The sequence below is a fragment of the Megascapheus bottae genome, chromosome 16 (assembly GCF_031878675.1).
Source record: "Megascapheus bottae isolate mThoBot1 chromosome 16, mThoBot2.hap1, whole genome shotgun sequence".
Classification (NCBI taxonomy): Eukaryota; Metazoa; Chordata; class Mammalia; order Rodentia; family Geomyidae; genus Megascapheus; species Megascapheus bottae.
The window spans coordinates 54,266,035-54,286,683 of NC_143524.1; the positions used below are offsets into that span (position 1 = coordinate 54,266,035).

The 20,649-nt window shown below is 40.2% G+C and overlaps 1 protein-coding gene across 1 annotated transcript in view; it reads left to right on the forward strand.

The window, feature by feature from the left end:
• Ccdc81 (coiled-coil domain containing 81) overlaps positions 1 to 18,807 on the forward strand; it is a 41,197-nt gene extending 22,390 nt beyond the window's left edge. Inside the window, exons 11-15 of the mRNA XM_090348583.1 lie at positions 3,038 to 3,210; positions 4,132 to 4,210; positions 5,811 to 6,031; positions 14,623 to 14,748; positions 18,323 to 18,807. Of these exons, the coding sequence (XP_090204709.1) occupies positions 3,038 to 3,210; positions 4,132 to 4,210; positions 5,811 to 6,031; positions 14,623 to 14,748; positions 18,323 to 18,464 (741 nt within the window). The 3' untranslated portion in view covers positions 18,465 to 18,807. The remainder of the gene's footprint in view (positions 1 to 3,037; positions 3,211 to 4,131; positions 4,211 to 5,810; positions 6,032 to 14,622; positions 14,749 to 18,322) is intronic.
• Positions 18,808 to 20,649: the final 1,842 nt, after the last annotated feature.

The window sequence follows — 20,649 nt, forward strand, 5'->3', positions numbered from 1 at the left end:
TTGAGATTTCCTTGTTCTGCTTGTATAGTTGCAAACACCACTTTGATTATATTCGTCCTCTCTCAAGAGTATTACAAAATTACTTCTCCTTTTCCATTCCTCCTTTTCTTGTCTGCCTCTAGTTTCTTAGTGAAGCTATGATCTGTGTTTAATCTACAAAGATTGTGTTAGTGTGTGTGTGTGTGTGTGTGTGTGTGTGTGTGTGTGTGTGTGTACGTGTGTTTGTGCATGTGTGCCAGTCCTGGCCTGGGTATTGTTTTGGGGCTTTTTGTTCAAGGCTGGTGCTCTACCATGTGAGCCAAAGTCCTACTGTTTTTTTCTTTTTGGTTAATTGGAGATCAAAAGTCTCATGGACTTTCTTGCCTGGGGTAGCTTTGATTTTTACATCAGATTTCATATGTCATGTTTAACAAACAAGTATTCAAGAAGGGAATCTCTATATGCAATCATTGGCACATAGATTTTAGAACATAATTAAAATTAAGCTGAGAGTTTATATGTCATAGGTACATATTGATCTATATAACATTATGTCTATAGAGTTTATATATCACATCATAGTTTTTCATGACTATGTAGTTATGTTTATATCTCCAAGACCGCATCCATAACCTTAGGTACCTGAAAATTGAGGCATTGCTATTGTACTGCTTGGATCCAATATCCATATATCAAGGAGACCATGTGCCTTTTGATCCTTTGGTCTCGACTTACCTCACTCAACATGATTTGCTCTAGTTTCATCCACCTCCCAGCGAATGCCATGATTTTATCTTGTCTGTTGGCTATGTAGAATTCCATTGTATATATGTACTACAGTTTTTCTATCTATTCATCTATAGTAGGACATATCAGTTGTTTCCACCGCTTGGCTGTTGTGAATAGTGCAGCCAGGTCCTAGGCTAGAACAGTCTGCTATGAAGTCCAGCACTAGAATCTAAAGAGAGAACTGAGAGCATCATCATCACTGATTTGGGCAAGCCTTGCAAACATATGAGGCCTTGCCTGAGACTTCCTCAGTGGGAGTCTACCTCACAAGAAAGTCCCAGGGAGTTTGCATATGCATTAACATTCAAGAAGCCCTGCTTCAGACGGAGGTAAGCCACCGGCCTCATCACATCATCTTTAATGCTTGCAAGCATGTGTCTACTTTTATTTCTACCTTACCCTTTATTCTTTTACTCTACTATTTAGGTGCCCTGATGGGGCACCTAATTAAATATAATTAAATGTTTTCTTTATTCCTCATGGCATGTATATTGAATTCCTATGGGCATTGTGCTGGCAGCTAGAAAAACACATTTCCTTTACTGAAGAAATCTCAAGCTAGTTGGGAAGACACACTCTCAAAGAGCTAAAAGTTTGGTAAACTGACTGCTGTGATAAAGCTTCGAAAAGGGCTCTATATGAGCAAATAAGAAAGCCACTTAGAACAGAGATTGGAAGACATTCCTGACCTATAAAAGTTAGGTAGCTGGGTGTTGGTGCCTCATACCTGTTATTCCTAACTGCTCAGGAAGCTGAGAAGTTCAAAGACATCTCGTGTGGAAAAGCCCACGAGAAGCTTATCTCCTGTTGACCAGCAAAAAGCCAGGCTGAAGGCATGGCTCAGGTGGTAGTGTACTGGGCCTGAGTAGAAAATCATAAGAGCATGAGTATGAGGCTTTGAGTTTAAGCCACAGTATGGGCACAAAAGAAAAGGAAAAAGAAAAAAGAGACCAAGTGGCATCACCAGCCAGCCATTGCACAACCTGTGTTCAGGAGTGATCTCCAATTCCTCTATCTCTGTTCTTCACATCCAACCACCTACAAGTTCAGTTGCCTTTACCTCTAAAATATGTTCCCATATATCTTCAAACCTCCTCAGTGTGAACACTCCACACCAAGACAAATCTTACACTCAACTTCTGCACCGTGCTCTGGTTAGATTCTCCTACAGACCATGTTCCATACAGCAGTCAAAGAGATCTATCAAAATTATTAACCCATGAGCTGAGAGTGTGGCCTAGTGAAAGAGTGCTTACAAGCATGCTGCCATTAGGCCATGTTCCTGGCCCCTGCTTTGATTTTAAATCCCATCCTTTCCTCACTGACCAAGCCTGTTTCCATTTAGTGTCTTTGTTCCTTCTTCAAGGGATGCAGGATCTGCCAGTGTTTTAATCTCTGTGTGTGTGTGTGTGTGTGTGTGTGTGAATATGTGTATGCGTGGTATGTTTCACTCCTCTCCACCAAAAAGTTTTCCCTAACAGCCAGACAATTTAGTGCTAGCCTGCATAGTTACTTAAGGTGGTAAGAGATCCATAGCCTCTATTATAACCTTCAGTGATGTGACTGCTTCTCTCTTGTTTGATGCCTACTTCGTGAACCAGGATGCAGGCTAGATGAAAGTAAGGATCTCAGCCCTTGTCACAGTTGGATCTCCAGTGTGGAGGCAGACCAAGCCCACAGTAGATTTTCAGGTCTCTCTTTCCCTACTCCCCGTGCCCCCCCCCACTGTGTCTTTGGTCTTGGTTCATTCCTTTGTACACACTCAGAATTCTGCGTGCATTCCATGCAGTTACAACATGCAGCTCCATTGCATGCTTCAAGTGCTACTTCAGGACCGACTCTGTGGCATCCTTCTTCTGGCTCTAATACAGTGTGAGCTCATCTTGGTCCTGAAACATGCTTCTGTTGCTCCTCTTATCCTAACATTAGTTGGTCAACATGTTGAAGGATGGGGAAAACGTTGGCTCACATTTATAATCCTGGCAACTCAGGAGGCCGAGATGTGAAGATGGAGGTTTGGAACACATTTGGGCAAGAACTTTCATGAAACTCTCATCTCCAATGAACCATCAAAAAGCCGGAAGTAGAGCTGTGGCTCAAATGGTAGAGCATTAGCCTTGAGCAAAAATGCTCAGGGATGGTGCCTATGGCTGTGAGTTCAAGTCCCAGGACTGACATGACAACAACAACAATAACAGTAAAAGTATTGTCTGAGTTATTTTATTTATTTGCATTGTAGAATAAACAGATTGCTCCTCTTTCATTCTAGAAATCCTTCCTATTTGATAAACGGCCCCTTAGCTCTGAGATAAATGCTTTTAGGCAAGGAGAATATTCCCAAAGTCTCCTGAAACAAATGGACAAAAGACGGGAAAATGAAATAAAGGAAAGACAAAACAGTCAGGTGATGGACCGCCTAGAACAAGTTCAACTCCAAGAGGAGTAAGTCCAGTTGGATATGCTCAGAAAAAGGGGTTTTGTGGGAAAATCATTTCTGTGAGGGATTGAATCAGCCTTGGTAGTTTCATTAGCACCACTGTGACTAACTGAGCAAACTAGCTAGTTAGAAAAATGAAATGGATGGTCTATAATTGTTTCAATTATACCTTACCATTTATATATATATATTATATATATATTTTGCCAGTTCTGGGCTTGAGCTCAGGGCCTGAGCACTGTCCTTGGACTTTCTCAAGGCTAGAGCTCTACCACTTGAGCCTCAGCACCACTTCTGGCTTTTTTCTATGTATGTGGTACCGAGGAATCGAACCTGGGTCTTCGTGCATGCTAGGCAAGCACTTTAACCACTAGGCCAAACTCCCGGCTCCCTCTCTAAATATTATATACTGTACTCCTTCACTACCCCGCCCTTCCCACCTTCCTTGTGTAGATACAATGGTTTAAACTCAGAGCCTCTTATTCTTGCTTGTTTTTTTTCAGTCAGTGCTGATGCTTTACCACTTGAGCTGTATCTTCACTTCTGGCTTTTTGCTGGTTGATTGGAGATGACAGACTCGTTATCTTCTTTCCCTTCCTGCCTATCCAAATGTTTAGTCTTCTTGTAGTCAGAGATTGCACTGGGGGAAAAAAAGGACACAGGGAATTACAGAAAAGACCTAGGTAGAGACAAAGAGGACTTTCAGTAGTATTATTGTTTTACTTAGGCTGGCTTTGAAGCAAGATCCTACAGTATCAGCTTTCCGAGTAGTTAGGATTTCAGCACAGGTGTGAACTGCTGACATCTGGCTTATCATGCTGACATTTCTATTAATACCAAACATCTTTTGATTGTTACTTTGTATTACTAAGGATTCAGATTCACTTTCTCTTTCTTACACACCTTCTCCTGTTCGTAAATGCCAGACTTGCTGCACAAAGAGCCAAATACTTACAAGACAAGAGGGAAGAAGCACAGTGTTATAAGAGAGCCTTGGATGCCCAGGTAAGGGGACAATTTATTTTAGTTTTTTTTTAAATGTACTTCATTGTCATTTTAGAGGTGATATACAGCAGGTTACCTTTACATACATCAGGTATTAAACCCGTTTCCTTTTGCACCATGTCATCTGTTCCCTCATCTCTCCCATTCCCATCTCCACTGATGAGTTTCATAGTTCATCAATGTCCAGTGCAACCAGTTAGCTCAACTGCTTCATGTTTTCACCTATGTTTCAATGATTCTGTGCCCTCCCCTGTCTTCTCACAGATATTCACGTGAATATACTGTATATAAGGTAAAAAAATTCAGAGTCATTGGGAAAAAAAACAAAAAAAATTAAGAAAAAGTCTTGTTTCCCTATCTTTGGAGTTCATTTCAGTGTGTATATTATTTTATATACACTTGAAGAGTGGCTTCAGTATTGCACCTTTGTGACGGTCTAAGACTATCCTCTTTTGGTCTCAATGTATGTGAATGTCTAGAATTCTGTGTAATTTGTCAGGGACAAGTTATTTTAAAAATCATGTAGTATTTCCATAGCATTCTAAGTTTCAGTAGAAATCCAATATTCCAATACATTATGCATTATGGGAAGTTTTGAGCACTTTCTTCATATGGGTACCTTGTAATAGAGTTGAGTATAATATGTATTCCCTGGCAGAATTCTTTTTTTCATATACTTTTTATTGTAATTAATAGAAGGGTTACATGATATTTGTCAGATAGAAGGTGCATTAATTCACATACATTGATACCCTTTCTCATGTCTTAGTCCCCATTACCCTCCCCCCCACACCCACCCCTCATCTTGTTTTCTCCCCTTCCCTATCCAATTTCAAATAATCAAATACAAATATATCTGATATATCAGACAACAAAGTGAGATACTGTAACAATATGAGATAACCAAGGGGCAGCAAAAGAGATGAGAGATAACATAGTACATTAAGGACAACAATCATTCATTATATGGCTTTTGTTTCTATATCCTAGAGGTCCTTTCATTTAGTGTCATACTATATGGCCTTATGTATCTAGGTTTTGCTCTATTGCAAATCTCTGCTAGGAGAGCCCAAGGTTTCTACTGATTATGACAAGTGAGGGAAACCATTGAGCCTAAGTTCCTTTGAGTCTGGCTTACTTCACTTAATATGATTTTTTCTAAGTATTTTCATTTCCTTACAAATGGAGTGATGTCATTCTTTCTGACAGCAGCATAGAATTCCATTGTGTATAAATACCACATCTTGTTGATCCACTCATCAACTGAGGGACATCTGGGTTGGTTCTATATCTTTGCTATGGTAAATAGTGCTGCAATGAACATCGTTGTGCTAGTGGATTTAGTCTGTCCTTGTTTCTGGATGATTGGGTAAATGCCAAGTAGTGGAATTGCTGGGTCATAGGGGAGCTCTATGTTTAGTCTTTTGAGGCACTGCCATACTGCTTTCCATAGTGGTTGAATGAGTTTGCACTCCCATCAACAGTGTAGTAGTGATCCCTCCTGGCCACATCCCCTCCAGCATCTGTTGTTATTAGTTTTCTTGATCCTGGTCCCTGGCAGAATTCTTATCTGCCTTGTTTGTTCTTGTTTTTGTTTCAGATAAAAAATAAACCCTCCCAGTTGCCCATGTATGAGCCAGACTCCTCTGAGCCCATCTTTGGGAAGCAAGAAGGAGACAATATTATAGAAAGACGGATAAAAGAACAGAACTGCATGAGGCATCAGGTGGAAGCAGCTTCTAGACTCAAGAAGAATACTATCCTGAACCAGCTTTTGGAGCAGAGGCGGGACCTGGAAATGCTTCGGAGGACTCACAGAGAGTAAGGGGACCTTGACCTTTCCCCACTGCCTTCCTTCTTTCAAGCTCTCTGTCACTCTCTGACTTTCCCCCCTCTCCTGTTCCTTGTTTCTCTCTGTGTCAGAGAAGAATAATAAACATAAGGAGCCTCCATATGTAGTAATGTGGTAATGCCTTACTGCTGCCAGTAAGCCTATTACATTCTTAATTTAGTTTTTGTTTTCTTAATGCCAGTCCTAGGGCTTTAACTCAGGGCCTGGGAACTGTCCTTGAGTTTTCTCAAGGCTAATGCTCTTACCACTTGAGCCACAGCACCACTTCCAGCTTTTTCTGTGTATGTGGTACTGAGGAATCAAACCCCGGTCTTTGTGCATGCTAGACAAGCACTCTACCACTAGACCAAACTCCTGACTATGAATCAAATCTTACTAGATGAATGACAGCAACAGCAGCAGCAACAAGAATAAAAATACCCCTCGTAATCTCACTTTTTCCTAGTTGTCTCTCCAAAATTCTTTTTCATTTCTTCACGGAACATTGAGCCAAGGTCTTTGAGCATGGTAGGCAAGCATTTGACCATGGAGTTACATGCCCAATCAGTACAACTTCTTACAACAGTAAGCGCTGTCCACTGGAACTAACATATGAACCACAAATGATACCCAGACATGATAGTTGGGACATCTCTCAGCATCCACTAAACTTGCCATCCATATGCAAAGGCTGTGGTGAAGAGGTGAGGCTGGCAGAGGAGAACTTGATAACCTGCAAGTGCATGCATCTTTAAGTTAAATCTCCAACCTCTGGTTTCTGGAAATACTCAATAAGTCATGCCACCAGAGGGGAATTTTTAAGGATCCTGACTTGCTCTTAGTCTTGTGTCATTTTGATGGTTCCCTGCACCCCATCTCCTTCTCCCAACCTCTACCTCCAATCACCACTTCAGTTTCTTCTTGGTAGATGTTGAGCAAGTCTCAGATACTTTGTACTTCTGTACAAAGGAATTCAATCTTTTTAGAAGGCAGTTGTATTTGTAAAATTGCCAGTTTCTCAATTAAAATTTACAAATTTTGTAAGACAGTGCATAGATCTGCTATGTTCTATACCAATTACGTCCAGAGGATTAGACACCTAGGTTGAAGATGGCAGGCCATGACGATGGGGTGGAGTTTGGTTGTCGGTAGAGGGGAATGGAAGTGGTTATAACAGGACTTCTCATCAATGTTGAAAAGTTCAAAAACCTGTAGTCTTACACAGGAGAAGTTTAACTCTTTGAATATTGACAATAAAACTATTTCTGCCAGACCAGATGTTATGTACATTTCTTCCATTTTTTCCCTTTCTCTCTCATTCCCTCCCATCACCACCCTTGCAATGTTTAGTTGCATTTCATCAATGTCTAGTGCAGCTGATGGTCCCCGACCCTGCATGTTGTCACCTGCTTTCCACTGATTCTGTGCCCTCCTCCCAGCTTCTCTCAAGCTGGGCTCCATATATGAAGTACCCCCAAATACAGTCATCTAATAACAATACAACCTTAAAGAGGGGTCCTTTATTTCCTTATCTCTGGGGTTTTTTACATTCCACATATTATTCTGTGTACCTATGAAGAAGTGTCTTCTTTTGGTTTCGTTGCATATGGGCATCTGAAGTTCTGTTTATTTTGTCTTGTCATGTTTTAAATCAAACACCATACATCAGGGAGAGCATGGCTTATCCCACTCAACATGATTCGCTCTAGCTCCATCCATTTCCCAGTGAATGCCATTATTTTATCTTTTCTAGTGAGTATGTAAAATTTCATTGTGTATAGGAACCACATTTTTTTAAATCCATTCATCTGTAGTGAGGTCCCCGTGTTGTTTCCATCGCTTGGCTACTGTGAATAGTGCAGAGATGAACATGGCTGAGCAGGTGTCCTTATCATATCATGGGTTATGATGCTCAGGGTAGATGCCTAGGAGTGGGATGGCTGAAAGATCTTGCTTAGTATTATGAAAGTAAATAAGGGAGTGTGACTTCAGCTAAGTATAACTATGCCACAGTACTGTGAAATATATGTAGTTATTTAATCTCAATAAAGAAGCTTTGGGACCGTGTGCCTGTGGCTCACATCTGTAATCCTAATACCCCGAAGGCTGAGATCTGAGGATCACAGTTGAAAGTCAGCTGAGGTATGAAAGTCTATGAGACTCTTATCTCTAGTTAACCACCAGAAAACTGGAAGTTGTGCTGAGGCTCAAATGGTAGAGTGCTAGCCCTGAGCTGAAGAGGTCAGGGACAATGCCCTGGCCCAGAATTCAAGCCCCACGACCGATCCAAAAAACAATTTTTTTTTGGAAAAAAAGTATGAATGCTACAAATATATAAAGGCATCATATATGTCTTTTAAGCTTGAGAAGAAAACCATTTTTTATTCCAGTCACTGCAGACAGCTATCCTTAAGTGAATTTTTAAAATATTTTAAAAATTCTTCACAATACACACTGCAAAAGAAATAGAAATGCATTTTCAAAAAATAGGACTTCTATTCTGGTTAAAAACAAAACTATTCTGTAGAATAGAATGTTGTAGGTCCCTAAGACGTAATAAACTACTAAAATGTTTTCATACCCACTGGTAGATAACTATTGTCCTTCAACCCCCAAGTTCTTTCCTAATGCTTAGACTCTCAGATATCCTCCTAGCACTCTGTTCTGCCTCTCCACCATCTTTTACCTGAAGGACAAATAATCTGAGCTCTCCAGATCACTTCCAGGGTCCATTCTGATTGGTCAGTCAATTTCTGCCACTCTACTGATTGTGGCATATCAGGTAGGTTATGTGACTTTAAGGCATTGGTTTCCTTGTCAATCAGGGCTAATACAAGTCTCACTCAGAGTAAATGTTTGGTGAAAAGAAGTGATTATTAGCCGGGTGCAGTGGCTCATATTTGTAATCCTTGTAATCCTAGTTACTCAACAGGTTGAGATATGAGGATTGCGGTTCAAAGTCAGCCCGGGCACTAGAGTCCATAAGACTGTCTCCAATTAACCACCAGAAAACTAGAAGTAGTGCTGTGGCTCAAGGGGGTGAACACTAGCCTTGAGCTGAAGAGCTCAGGGACAAGGCCCAGACCCTGAGTTCAAGTCCCACAACTAACTGACCAACTAACAAAAACAAAAACAAAAACAAAACAAAAGGGAAGTGATTACTGTTATAAGAAGAGGAAACTCCAAGAGGGGCTGTTCTGGATTATACATAATTTGCCATTTTTTTCCAGATTACACAGTGGTATAACAATTCTTCATTATAGTAGCATAAATTGGTGAGAATATTCTTACTTGGATCATCTTTAGAGCGGATACACACAGATAATTATTACCCACTTTACTGATTTCAGTCCTGGGGCTTGAACTCAGGGCCCGGGCCCTGTCCTTGAACACTTTGCTCAAGGCTAGCAGTGTGCCACTTCAGCCACTTCTGGCTTTTTCTGAGAATGTGGTACTGAGGAATCAAACCTAGGGCTTTGTCCATGCTAAGCGAGCACTCTACCACTAGGCTACACTCCTGGCCCCTCTGAATATTTTATCTAGTGCAAGAGCAAGAAATTTTTTCTTTTTAAATTTTTTATAAAAGGAAGAAAAAAGATGATTGAAAGAGGCTTGAGTAGATTTTCTGCATATGGAGAGTATGGTGGGGTAGTGTGATTATGGAATCATGGCCAGGCAAAGTCTAGCGTGGTGTATATTATTGGAAATATTCATGGCATATGGTTATGTCCGTGAGTTTGACTTGATTTTCTGTGCCACAATTCTATAGAATTTGCTCCAGTTTTCTGCCTGACGATGCTTTTGAAATCACACAGTACACAGTTTCCAGATTAAAAGATTACAGTCTAATAATCCTGAAAGGCTGTGTAGGTATTTTGGTGTGGGGGGAGAGGGAAGAGAGATGGTTGCAGCCTAATAAGATTTGTGAAAGCAAAAAATATGCCCAAGAGAAAGCATAGCTTTCCTACTGAGAGTAAAAATAAAACACTAATGAAATAGAAAGAGTAACAATAAAATGATTAAAACAAACACACACTATTGAAATATTATTGACATATAATAAACTACATGCAAAGTATGAAAAATGATGAGTTTTTACACATATTTGTATTCATTTATGAAATGTGGATGATAATACACATAATCATGGCCTCAAAAGTTTCCTTGTGCTGCTTTGCAATTCTGCCCTTTCCCAGATCTCATCTCATTATAAGTTAATTTGCATTTCCCAGGGTGGACTTATGTATGTTCTTTGTTTTGTCTGGCTTTTTTCAGTCACAAAGTGTTGTTTCAAAATAATGACTATTTTCCCACTCTTTTGGATGCCAGGTAAGAGCCCATTGCATAGGCACCGTATTTCATTTACTCATTCATCTGTTGATGTACAGATTTGGTTTTGGCTACTTAAATAAAGCTACTCTATTTGTAGTAAAGACTTTAGGTGTAAGACTTCACATGTACATATAGTTTTGTTCTTGAGTAACTAAGAGTAGCTGGTATAGAGTAGTGATATATTTAACTTTTAGCTGTTCTAAATTTATTTTAATTTAAAATGAACTTGCATTCAATTACAATGTTGAACACCATCTTATGTGACATTTACCCTTTGTATATCTTAGGGTTTTCTGAAGCGTCTGTTCTAATCTTTTACTAGGACTGATCCTAGAGCTTTCTTGTGTACACTAAGCAAGCTTTATTACAAAGAGTCTCCTCTCTGGGCCTGAATTAAGAAAAAAATTGATTTGTTTTCTTACTGTTGAGTTTTCGTGTTGATCCTGGGGTTTGAACTCTGGGTTTGGGCACTGTTCCTGAGCTGTTCATCTTAAGATTAGTGCTCAATAACTTTGAGCCACAGCACCACTTCTGTTAATTGGAGAAAAGGGTTTCATGGACTTCTGTGCCTATGCTGACTTTGGAATGCAATGGTCAGATTTGTTCCCTAGTAGCTGGGATTACAAGCGTGAACCACTGGTACCAGTTTTACTGTTGAGTTTTGAAAGCCTGTCAAATGAAGTTATCTTTATCAGTGAATTTTTAAAAATTGCATTCTTTGGGCTGGGAGTTTAGCCTAGTGATAGAGTGCTTGCATAGCATGCACAAAGACCCAGGTTTGATTCCTCGGTTCCACATACATAGAAAGAGCTGGAAGTGGTGCTGTGGCTCAAGGGTAGAGCTCTAGCCTTGAGAGAGCCCAAGGACAGTGCTCAGGTCATGAGTTCAAGCCCTGGGACTGGCCTCCAATTTTTTTTTTTTGCATTCTTTGCAAAGCATCCTTCTCTTTTTCAACTTTTTTTTTTTGTCAGTCCTGGGCCTTGAACTCAGGGCTTGACAACTGTCCTTGGGCTTTCTCCAGGCTAGAGCTCTACCACTTGAGCCTCAGCACCATTTCTGGCTTTTTCTATGTATATGTGGTACTGAGGAATCGAACCCGGGTCTTCGTGCATGCCAGGCAAGCACTCTACCACTAAGCCAAACTCCCGGCCCAACTTTTTTTTTTTTAATAGCAGTTGGACAGTTACCACTTGTCTCCCTGTGGCTTTGTTGTTTCCATCCTGATCAGAAACCCCTTGCATCTGTTCCTGAGATCACTGACGTATGCTCCTCTGCTTCTAACTGCTAGAAATTTGATCTCTAAGACTTGGCGTTAGGAAGGTTAACTTCTATCACTTCCACATTGTATATCCTGGGCCAAATCACATAGCGGGTCTCAGCGATATCTTTCTTAGGACAATGAAGACAATCACACTTGCCTCATCAGTCTTTGCGGTGAGAATGAAATGGGATTATGGATACATGAGCACATGTTTCTGTATTGGACAGATACTTAATTTTTTGTTTCTGTCCCTTACTGGATATAAATTATCCGTAAAAAAAATCTATGCTATCTACTACACAGTCTTTAGAAAGTTCTCTTACTTGTTCCCAATTTCCTGGCCTTTCTCTGGTCCATCTCAAGATGTTCTATGTAATAAATGAAGGCTACTTCCTTTCAGAGGAAGAATTTAGTCAGTGTGGTCTGAACAAGTCTATCAACTATACTTGCTTTAGTTCTCTCTCTCAATCTCTCTCTCTCTTTCCCTCCCTCCCTCCCTCCCTTTTCTTTCTTGTTCAAATATTTTTGATGCTTTTATACAAAACATAATTTATGTTCTTTAAAATAAGTCATTTGGTGCCAGGCATCAGTGGCTTATGCCTGTAATCCTAGCTGTTCAGGAGACAAGATCTGAAGATCTCAGTTGGTAGATATCCCACACAGAAAATTCCCCATGAGACTCTGACCTTCAATTAACTGCTCAAAAACCAGAAATGGATTTGGGGCTCAAAAGTGGTAGAATGCTAGCCTTGAACAAAATAACTCAGGCCCCGAGTTCAAGCCCCATGATGGGGAAAAAAAATAGAGCTGCTTTATGAAATGGTAACTTCTCTGCACAATACCTTAATAATAAAAATAAAATTATGTTTAAAAAAGAATAAAAGTACTGTGAACATAGATGTTCAATTTATACCCAAAAGGTATACATTTTGACACATGAATAAGTTTTGAGGGCTTTATGGTAAGTAAAACAAGTAAATCCTCAAACAACTTTTGTATGATTCTACTTAGGTGTATACAGAAGACAGAATCATTGGAATAGACAGAAGAAAGGTAGTTTCCAAGAGTTGGTGAAGGGGCAGAGGGGTTCATTAATAGGTGTACACCTCCAGTTTTGCAATAAAACAGAGTTCTGCAGTTTGGTTGTACAACAATACAAATACCCTCACTCGACACCAAATAACTGGTCAAGAATTAAAACAAAACAAAAAGTATCAACTGAGCACTGGCAGCTTATATTTGTAATACTAGTTACTTAAGAGGCTGAGATTTGAAGATCACAGTTCAAAGCCAGCCTGGGCAGACAAACCTGAATGACTCTTATCCCTAATTAACCAGTGAAATGTCAGAAACAGAGGTTTAGCTCAAGTGGTAGGATGCCAGCGTTGGGGGGGGGGGGGGCAGCGGAACCAAACCAAACAAACAAGAACTCAAAGTCCTTGAGTTCAAGCCGTAGTATTGGCACAACTCTTTCCCCCTCATGCTTCCTCCCACGGGAACACACACACACACACACACACACACACACACACACACACACACACACACACAACCACCAACTATGAAAAGCAAAGGGAAAGCTCACTCAGCCAGTGAACCACCATTCTGTGATGGGTGTTCACACTTTCTATCTTGCCACTTAATCTTTCTAATAACTACACATGGGATGGAGTTAAGTCAGTGCTCGTTAGATGAGAAGGTGGTTATGCCATTTTAGGAAGAAGTGCAGGAGAGGACAGTTTTATATTGGAGCATCCTGACACCTAGTGGCTGTTGTCACCCTAACACAAAGCATTTCAGAGTGGACCAAATCCGCCATCACATTATATACCGCTCCTTCCGGGCTTTAATGAGGACTTAGGGTAAGGTTTCATTTTGGCTAGAACTAGATGCATTTAAATAATTTGAAGCAGACATCAGTGAGTCACAACAGTGTGGTGATGTGTTTGAAGAATATGGGGTGACGAGACATTGCAGTCAGTTCTTGTTGACATACTTTTGCAAAACACTTCCCTTTGCTTCTTCACAATATTAGGTATTTTTTCTGTTTTCTTTTCTCTGGCATAGCAGCTTCTATTTCTTTCTCTATGTTAGTCTATGCCTCTACTTTATCTTGTAAATTGCCTGCTTAGATTTTATAGCAGCTGGATGTGGTGGTTATATGCCTGTGATCTCAACACTTAAGATCTCAAGTTTAAGGCCAGGCCACAAGATAACAATAACAACAACAACGATTAAAAAACAAATCGAAACCAAGAAACAAGCAAACATGCCTTGGCCACCAATAAACTGATAACTGATGGTTCAGAGAGTAGAGTAGCAGGAAATATATGCCAGGATCTAGTGGCTTACACCTGTCTGTAATCCTAGCTACTTGGGATGCTGAGATCTGAGGGTTGTGGTTCAAAGTCAGCTTTAGCAGAAAAGCCTATGAGACTCTCATTTCCACTTAATCACCAAAAAAGCCAGAAATGCTTGAGTGGTGGCTCAAAAGTGGTAGAGGGGAAAAGCTAAGGGATATAGCACTTCAGGCCCTGAGTTGGGAACCTAGTATTCTCTGTCTCTGTCTCTGTCTCTCTGCCTCTTTCTGTCTCGTTGTCTGTCTGTCTATCTGTCTCTCTCTCTCTCCGACCCCACTCCCCCAACAATATACAGTATGGAAAAATCAATTTGGAACGTTTCTTCAGATGAGTTAAATCAACTTCAAAGGAAACGAATGACTTTAAAGATAGATGTTGTTAATTTAAAAGCTTTCAATCCTTCTAATTTAAACCAGCACTGAAAATAAAAAGGTCCTGGATCTATAATTTCTTTAACAGTTAAGGGTTTTCCTATGTGTCCATTCATGATTTTTAATATTCTTCAAAGCCTAGTGAATAAACCCGGAAGATTTTTGGCTTACTTTCACTGAAGAGGAAGGGACACCTAAGGTTGGTGCCTCCCTTCCCAAGTATCAAGAATGAGACCAGGCTTCCCTTTTCTCTGCAGACGTTTGTCAGACAGAGTTGCTGAACTGGAGCAAGCAAAACGAATTAACAAATGCCTGCAGGAGGACTGGAAAAGGAGTGTGGCCATGAAGCAGCAGCGAGACCTGGAGGAAAGGGCTTTTGAGAGGTGAGATGTGACTGCTACAGGAAGTTCTGTGTTTGCAAAAAAATTGCCCTGCTTTTCTTCTTGACTTTCCTGTAATTCTGGGATGGCAGACCGATTTCATGTACCAAGGCCAGTTGAGTATAGTGGGTGTCTTGAAAAAAACTGGGGAGAGAGCAAATCTGTATTCTGCTGCTGTAATTGATTAGAAATGTCTGCAGTGAGCAAGGGATGAGAGAGTGCTGTATTAGTTCTGCTCAAATCTTTGTGCTCAGGGTGGTATAGGTAGGGATTCTCTTTGGGAAGAACTATTTAGAAGCAGGGAGATGTTATTTCTGATTGGAACGCTTGTAAGGCTTATGGAATTGATATTTAAAAGTTGAGTCAAGGCATCAAACAGAGGTGAGATTTACAACTGGGAAAATGATATCCTCTTTATGAAGTCAATGCTCACTCTCCAGCTATGAGTTAGAGACTCCAGGATCCATTCTTGGCTTTGATAATTAACACTGAGTCTGGAGAGGTAGCCAAACCTTTTGTCAATTATTTCTTATTTAAAAAATGGGAAAACAATTGCCCGACCAAGCTGACTTGGAGTTTTTATTATTTCTTTTTATTCCTGTTTTTCTAAATTTTTTATTTTAGTTTATTGTACAGGTGATGTACAGAGAGGTTACAGTTACATATGTAAGTTAATGAGTAGTATACTTCTTGTCAAACGATGTCATACCCTCCCTTATTTTTCTCCCACTTTCCCTCCCTTATGCCCCCCCCTCAAGTTGTAAAGTTTATTTCCAACATATTGTCTGGTGAGTATTGCTATTGCATTGGTTCACCCTTAGTCCTTAGTCTCACCTTTTTGTTATTTCCCTTCCCTTCCCCAATTCAGGCAAATGTACATACAAGATACAGGGTACCAAAATACAATAAAATAAAAACAGTCACAACAGAAGATAAACCAAAGGGGGGAATGAAAGAAAAAGGAAATAACTTTACACAGTACATTAACATAAAAACTAAAACAAAAAATGCTCCTGGTTTCCATATCTTGGAGTTCATTTCAGTTAGGGTCATTTTATATGGTCGTATGCACATAGCTGTTGAGCTATTGGGATCCTCTGCTAGTACTATCCTAGCCATATACTAGTTATCACAAATGAGAGTAACCATGGAGCCTGTTTCATGGGGTCTGGCTTACTTCACTTAATATGATTTTTCCCCCCAAGTTCTTCCATTTCCCTACAAATGGGGCAATGTCATTCTTTCGGATGGAAGCATAGAATTCCATTGTGTATAAGTACCACATCTTCTTGATCCATTCCTCTACTGAGTGACATCTGGGTTGGTTCCATATGTTAGCTATGGTAAATAATACTGCAATGACATGGTTGTGCTGGTGGCTTAAGTATGGCCTAGTGGTCATTTGGTTAAATGCACAGGAGTGGGATTGCTGGGTCATAGGGGAGGAGCTCTATGTTTAGTCTTTTGAGGATCCTCCATACAGCTTTCAGCGTGTTTGAACAAGTTCATACTCCCATCAACAGTGTAGTAGCATTCTCTTCTGGCTACATCCCCACCAGCATCTGTTATTTGTATTCTTGATAATGGCTATTCTAACTGAGGTGAACTGGAATCTCAATGTGGTTTTGATTTGGATTTCCTTTATGGCCAGAGATGTTGAGCATTTCTTCATGTGTTTATTGGCCATTCTTATTTGTTCTTCATATAAGTATTTCTTTTAGTCTTTATCCCATGAATTAATAGGGTGGGTGTTTCTTTGAGCATTTGTCTGTGGGGGGGTTAATTTTTGGGGCTGTAGGTATATTTTTGATAGGAGGCCTTTGCTATTGTACAGCTAATGAAGATTTCCCAATTTGAGGGCTTTCTTTTTCTTCTTTTTGGCCAGTCATTGGACTTGAACTCTGGGCCTGGGCACTGTCTCTGAGCTCTTCAGCTCAAGGCTAGCACTCTACCACTTGAGCCACAGTGCCACTTCTGTATTTTTCTGTTTATGTGGCACTGAGGAATGGAACCCAGGGCTTCATGCATGCTAGGCAAGCACTCTACCAGTAAGCTACATTCCTAGCCCAGAAATGTACTCTTTATCTGACTTATGTAACTGTAATGACTTTGTACATTGCCTTTATAATAACAATAAAATTTAAAAAATGTTTTTAGGCTGGGAAGTACACCAGGACTGAGAGGCTTTTTAACCAGAAGAACTGAGTGGAAAATCAGTTACTGTGGCCTCTTCCTGAGTTTCCAGCCATCTTTCTCTCCTCTAGCCTCCTAATACTTTTCTTTGCAAGTCTACCTTAGTTTCTTATAGGTGATAAACTATTAACCAGAAGCTTAATGGCTTCATCTCCCTCTCAAATACTATTCTGGGAGGAGGAAGTAGAGGTTCATCCCATAGCAAAACAGCAACCAAATAGAGGTTTTGAGCCACCAATCACTGGCGGTGTGAACTTGGGTTTTGTGCATTCTTAGGAGTGAGGAGAGTGTGGCTGGGCCAGGAGGGCAGAATCAATCATGAGGATACCAAGGCAAAGATTTTTTTAAATTTATTTTATTTTTTAAATATTTTTTTATTGTTAATAGAAGGGTTACATCATATTCACCAGATAGAAGATGCATGAATTCACAAACATTGATATCCTTCCCTTTCTCATGTCATGGTCCCCATTTCCCTCCTCTCCCCCCCCCCCGCTTGTCTTGATTCCCCCCTTCCCTATCCAATTTCAAATAACCAATTAAGCACATATAAAATATATCAGATAACAAAGTGAAATATTGTAACAATATGAGATAACCAAGGGACGGCAAAAGAGATGAGAGATAACATAGTACATTAAGGACAGCAGTCACTCATTATATGGCTTTTGTTTCCTTTTCCTGGAGGTCCTTACATTTAGTGTCATACTATTTGGCCTTATATCTGTAGACTTTGTTCTAGTGTAAATCTCTGCTAGGAGAGCCCAAGGTTTCTACTGATTATGACAAATGAGGGAGACTATTGGGCCTATGTTCCTTTGAGTCTGGCTTACTTCACTTAATATGATTTTTTTTAAGTCTTTCCATTTCCTTACAAATGGGGTGATGTCATTCTTTCTGACAGCAGCATAGAATTCTGTTGTGTATAAATACCACATCTTGTTGATCCACTCATCAACTGAGGGACATCTGGGTTGGTTCCATATCTTTGCTATGGTAAATAGTGCTGCAATGAACATCGTTGTGCTAGTGCATTTAGTATGCCTTTGTTTCTGGACGATTGGGTAAATGCCAAGTAGTGGAATTGTTGGGTCATAGGGGAGCTCTATGTTTAGTCTTTTGAGGAACTGCCATACTGCTTTCAAGGCAAAGATTTTGATTTGCAGAGAAGGGATAGATTTAGAAGCAGGGGACACCCAGGATATGGTGTAAGCTCCAGTTAGCAAGGAGAGAGCAAAGATGGGTTGTAAGTATCTTGAAAGCAGGAGCCAGGTGGTGTGTGTGTGTGTGTGTGTGTGTGTGTGTGTGTGTGTGTGTGTGTGTATGTGTGTTCTAGAACTTGGGGAACACCTGCTAACTGTTGCTTTCTCTTTTTTCTCCCCAGGGCTTCCAACAAGGTGTTCCTCTTGGATCAGTGTGAGAGCTATCCACGCTGTGTGCGGTGCAAGAGGTGCACCTCCAATGTGGGAGAGAGCAATGTGTGGCCCAAGAAAAAATTCATCCATGACTCTCGGTTGCTTGTATAGAACTTTGAACTTTGAACCTGTGCTTGCTCGGAAGCACCTTTTACATGTTTGGAATGATTGTAAAACTGTATATTTGTACTTCAGAGGGACAAAAGATTTTCTTTTCAGGTTTGATGTCTTAGATCTCTTAGTGAAATCATATTGGCAAACTGTCCCCTCCTGCTCTCCTCCTCACCCTACCTATTCTCTGACCTTCTCTGATGGCAGTGGAGGTGACTGAATGGTTCTGGAACGTGAACCCACAGCCACAGGGATTGGGAATGGGCCCTACTTTTGTGCCAGCTGCTGTATATGAAACTTCATATTTTTTCATCTGTCATGAATAATGTCAATAATAAATGTTTTCTGAGTGCCTGACTATGAATGGTAATTCCTAATGGTAAAATTCCTCTCCTTCAACTCTGGACTTTTCCTAAAGGCTGTGTGAATGTCACAGAGGTAGGGCAGGTGGTTCCTTTAAGACGCAGAGCAGTCCTGATTGAGTTTTCTAATGGATAACATACGGAGACCTAGTCAGGGCCCTAAGAGAAGTCATTCTCGTTGAGAACTCAGGTGAAGCGTTCTGTTGTCCACCCATTTCTACACTCTGATCATTTGTTTACTGTGGGGATTAATGTGTAATCTGAGGGAAGTACTGCTGGCCAATGGGAAAAATTTATCCTCACCTCAAAGGATTTAAGGTATGTTCTACCAAAGATATTTTTCACTTATCTTTATTGCTTACCTGTCTTCTCTGATCTGTCCTATCTACCATCTCAGGTAGAACAGCTAGAATGAAGTCCAGCTTTCTGGCCTAGGAAGAAAATCTCTTAAACTATTTATTTTGTTTCTGATTGCCAAATCTTTCCTTGGGAAATGTGTGTGGGTAGACATTTATATTTGAAGACTTGCTTTGTTGTCTATTTATATAAAATAATAATATTTTGAGTTCTAAAGAGACAAGGGGAAAACACTGATTCAAGTTGATCTAGTTAGCAGATATTGCTAATGTGATTTTTCCTGTGGAAACAAGAATGTCGGCTAGTTGGAATTTCTTGAAGCCTCTTCCATAGCCTTCTTCTTTGATCCCTCATCTCAAGATCTCTTTGTGGGAAGTCTGATCATCATCAATCAATGTGGTGCTGTGGCTCAAGTGGTAGAGCTCTGGCCTTGAGAAAAATTTTAAGGACAGTGCTCAGGACCTGAGTTCAAGGCCCACAACTTCCCCCCCTCAAAAAAAAAAAAGAAAAAAAGAAAAGAAATGAGGGGAAAAAAAGAAGACAGAGAAGATAAAGAAGAAATAGGCCTTTACTGTTATAGGCCATGAAGGAAAAGATCTAGATTTTTTTTTAGAAAATTTGAATAGCTATTAGAGAACAAACCTAAGTACAAAGACTATTATCTTTAAAAGGTGGAGAGAAAATAAGTGTCAATATGTAATTGCACACCAAACTAAACACAATTTTGGAAAAAGCTAATGGACAAGTTTACAATAATAGTGCATTCCACAGAGAGAAAATGGGTATCTTCAATTATAAAACATTTAACAAAGTTGACCATACACCCAAAATTAAAAGAACCCCAAAACAGAGTTTCTGTATAAAGCAGATAACCTAAGATAGATGTAAGAAGGAATGGTGAGTGAATAAATTGTGAACTTATTGAATAAACTTAAACAATGATTTTTTTTTTCATCTGCTAGGGCTTGAACGTGGGCCTGGAAACTGTCCCTGAGCTTTTGTGTTCAAGGTTTTGCTCTACCAACTGAACCACAGCTCTACTTCCAGGTTTTGTGGTTAACTGGACAGAAGACTTTTATGGATTTGGGCCCAGATTGTGCCTAGTAGTAGTGCTTGCCTAGCAGGAATGAAGCCCTGGATTTCATTCCTTGGTACCACAGACTCATATAAAAAGCTGGGAGTTGTGCTATGGCCCAAGTGGTAAAGTGCTAGCCCTGAGTTTAAGCTGTAGGACTGCCCCACTCCCAAAAAAATGAGAGAAGAATTTAATGGACTTTATTTTCCTGCCCAGGGTGGATATGAACTATGATCCTCAGATCTCACTCCTTTGAGTAGCTAGGGTACAGCTGTGAGCTACCAGTGCCTTGCTTAAACAATGAGTTTTATAAACACTAATAGCGAATTTGTGGCATTAAAAATAAAATGAGAGCTGGGTAAGGTGCTCACACCTGTAATACTAGCTACTC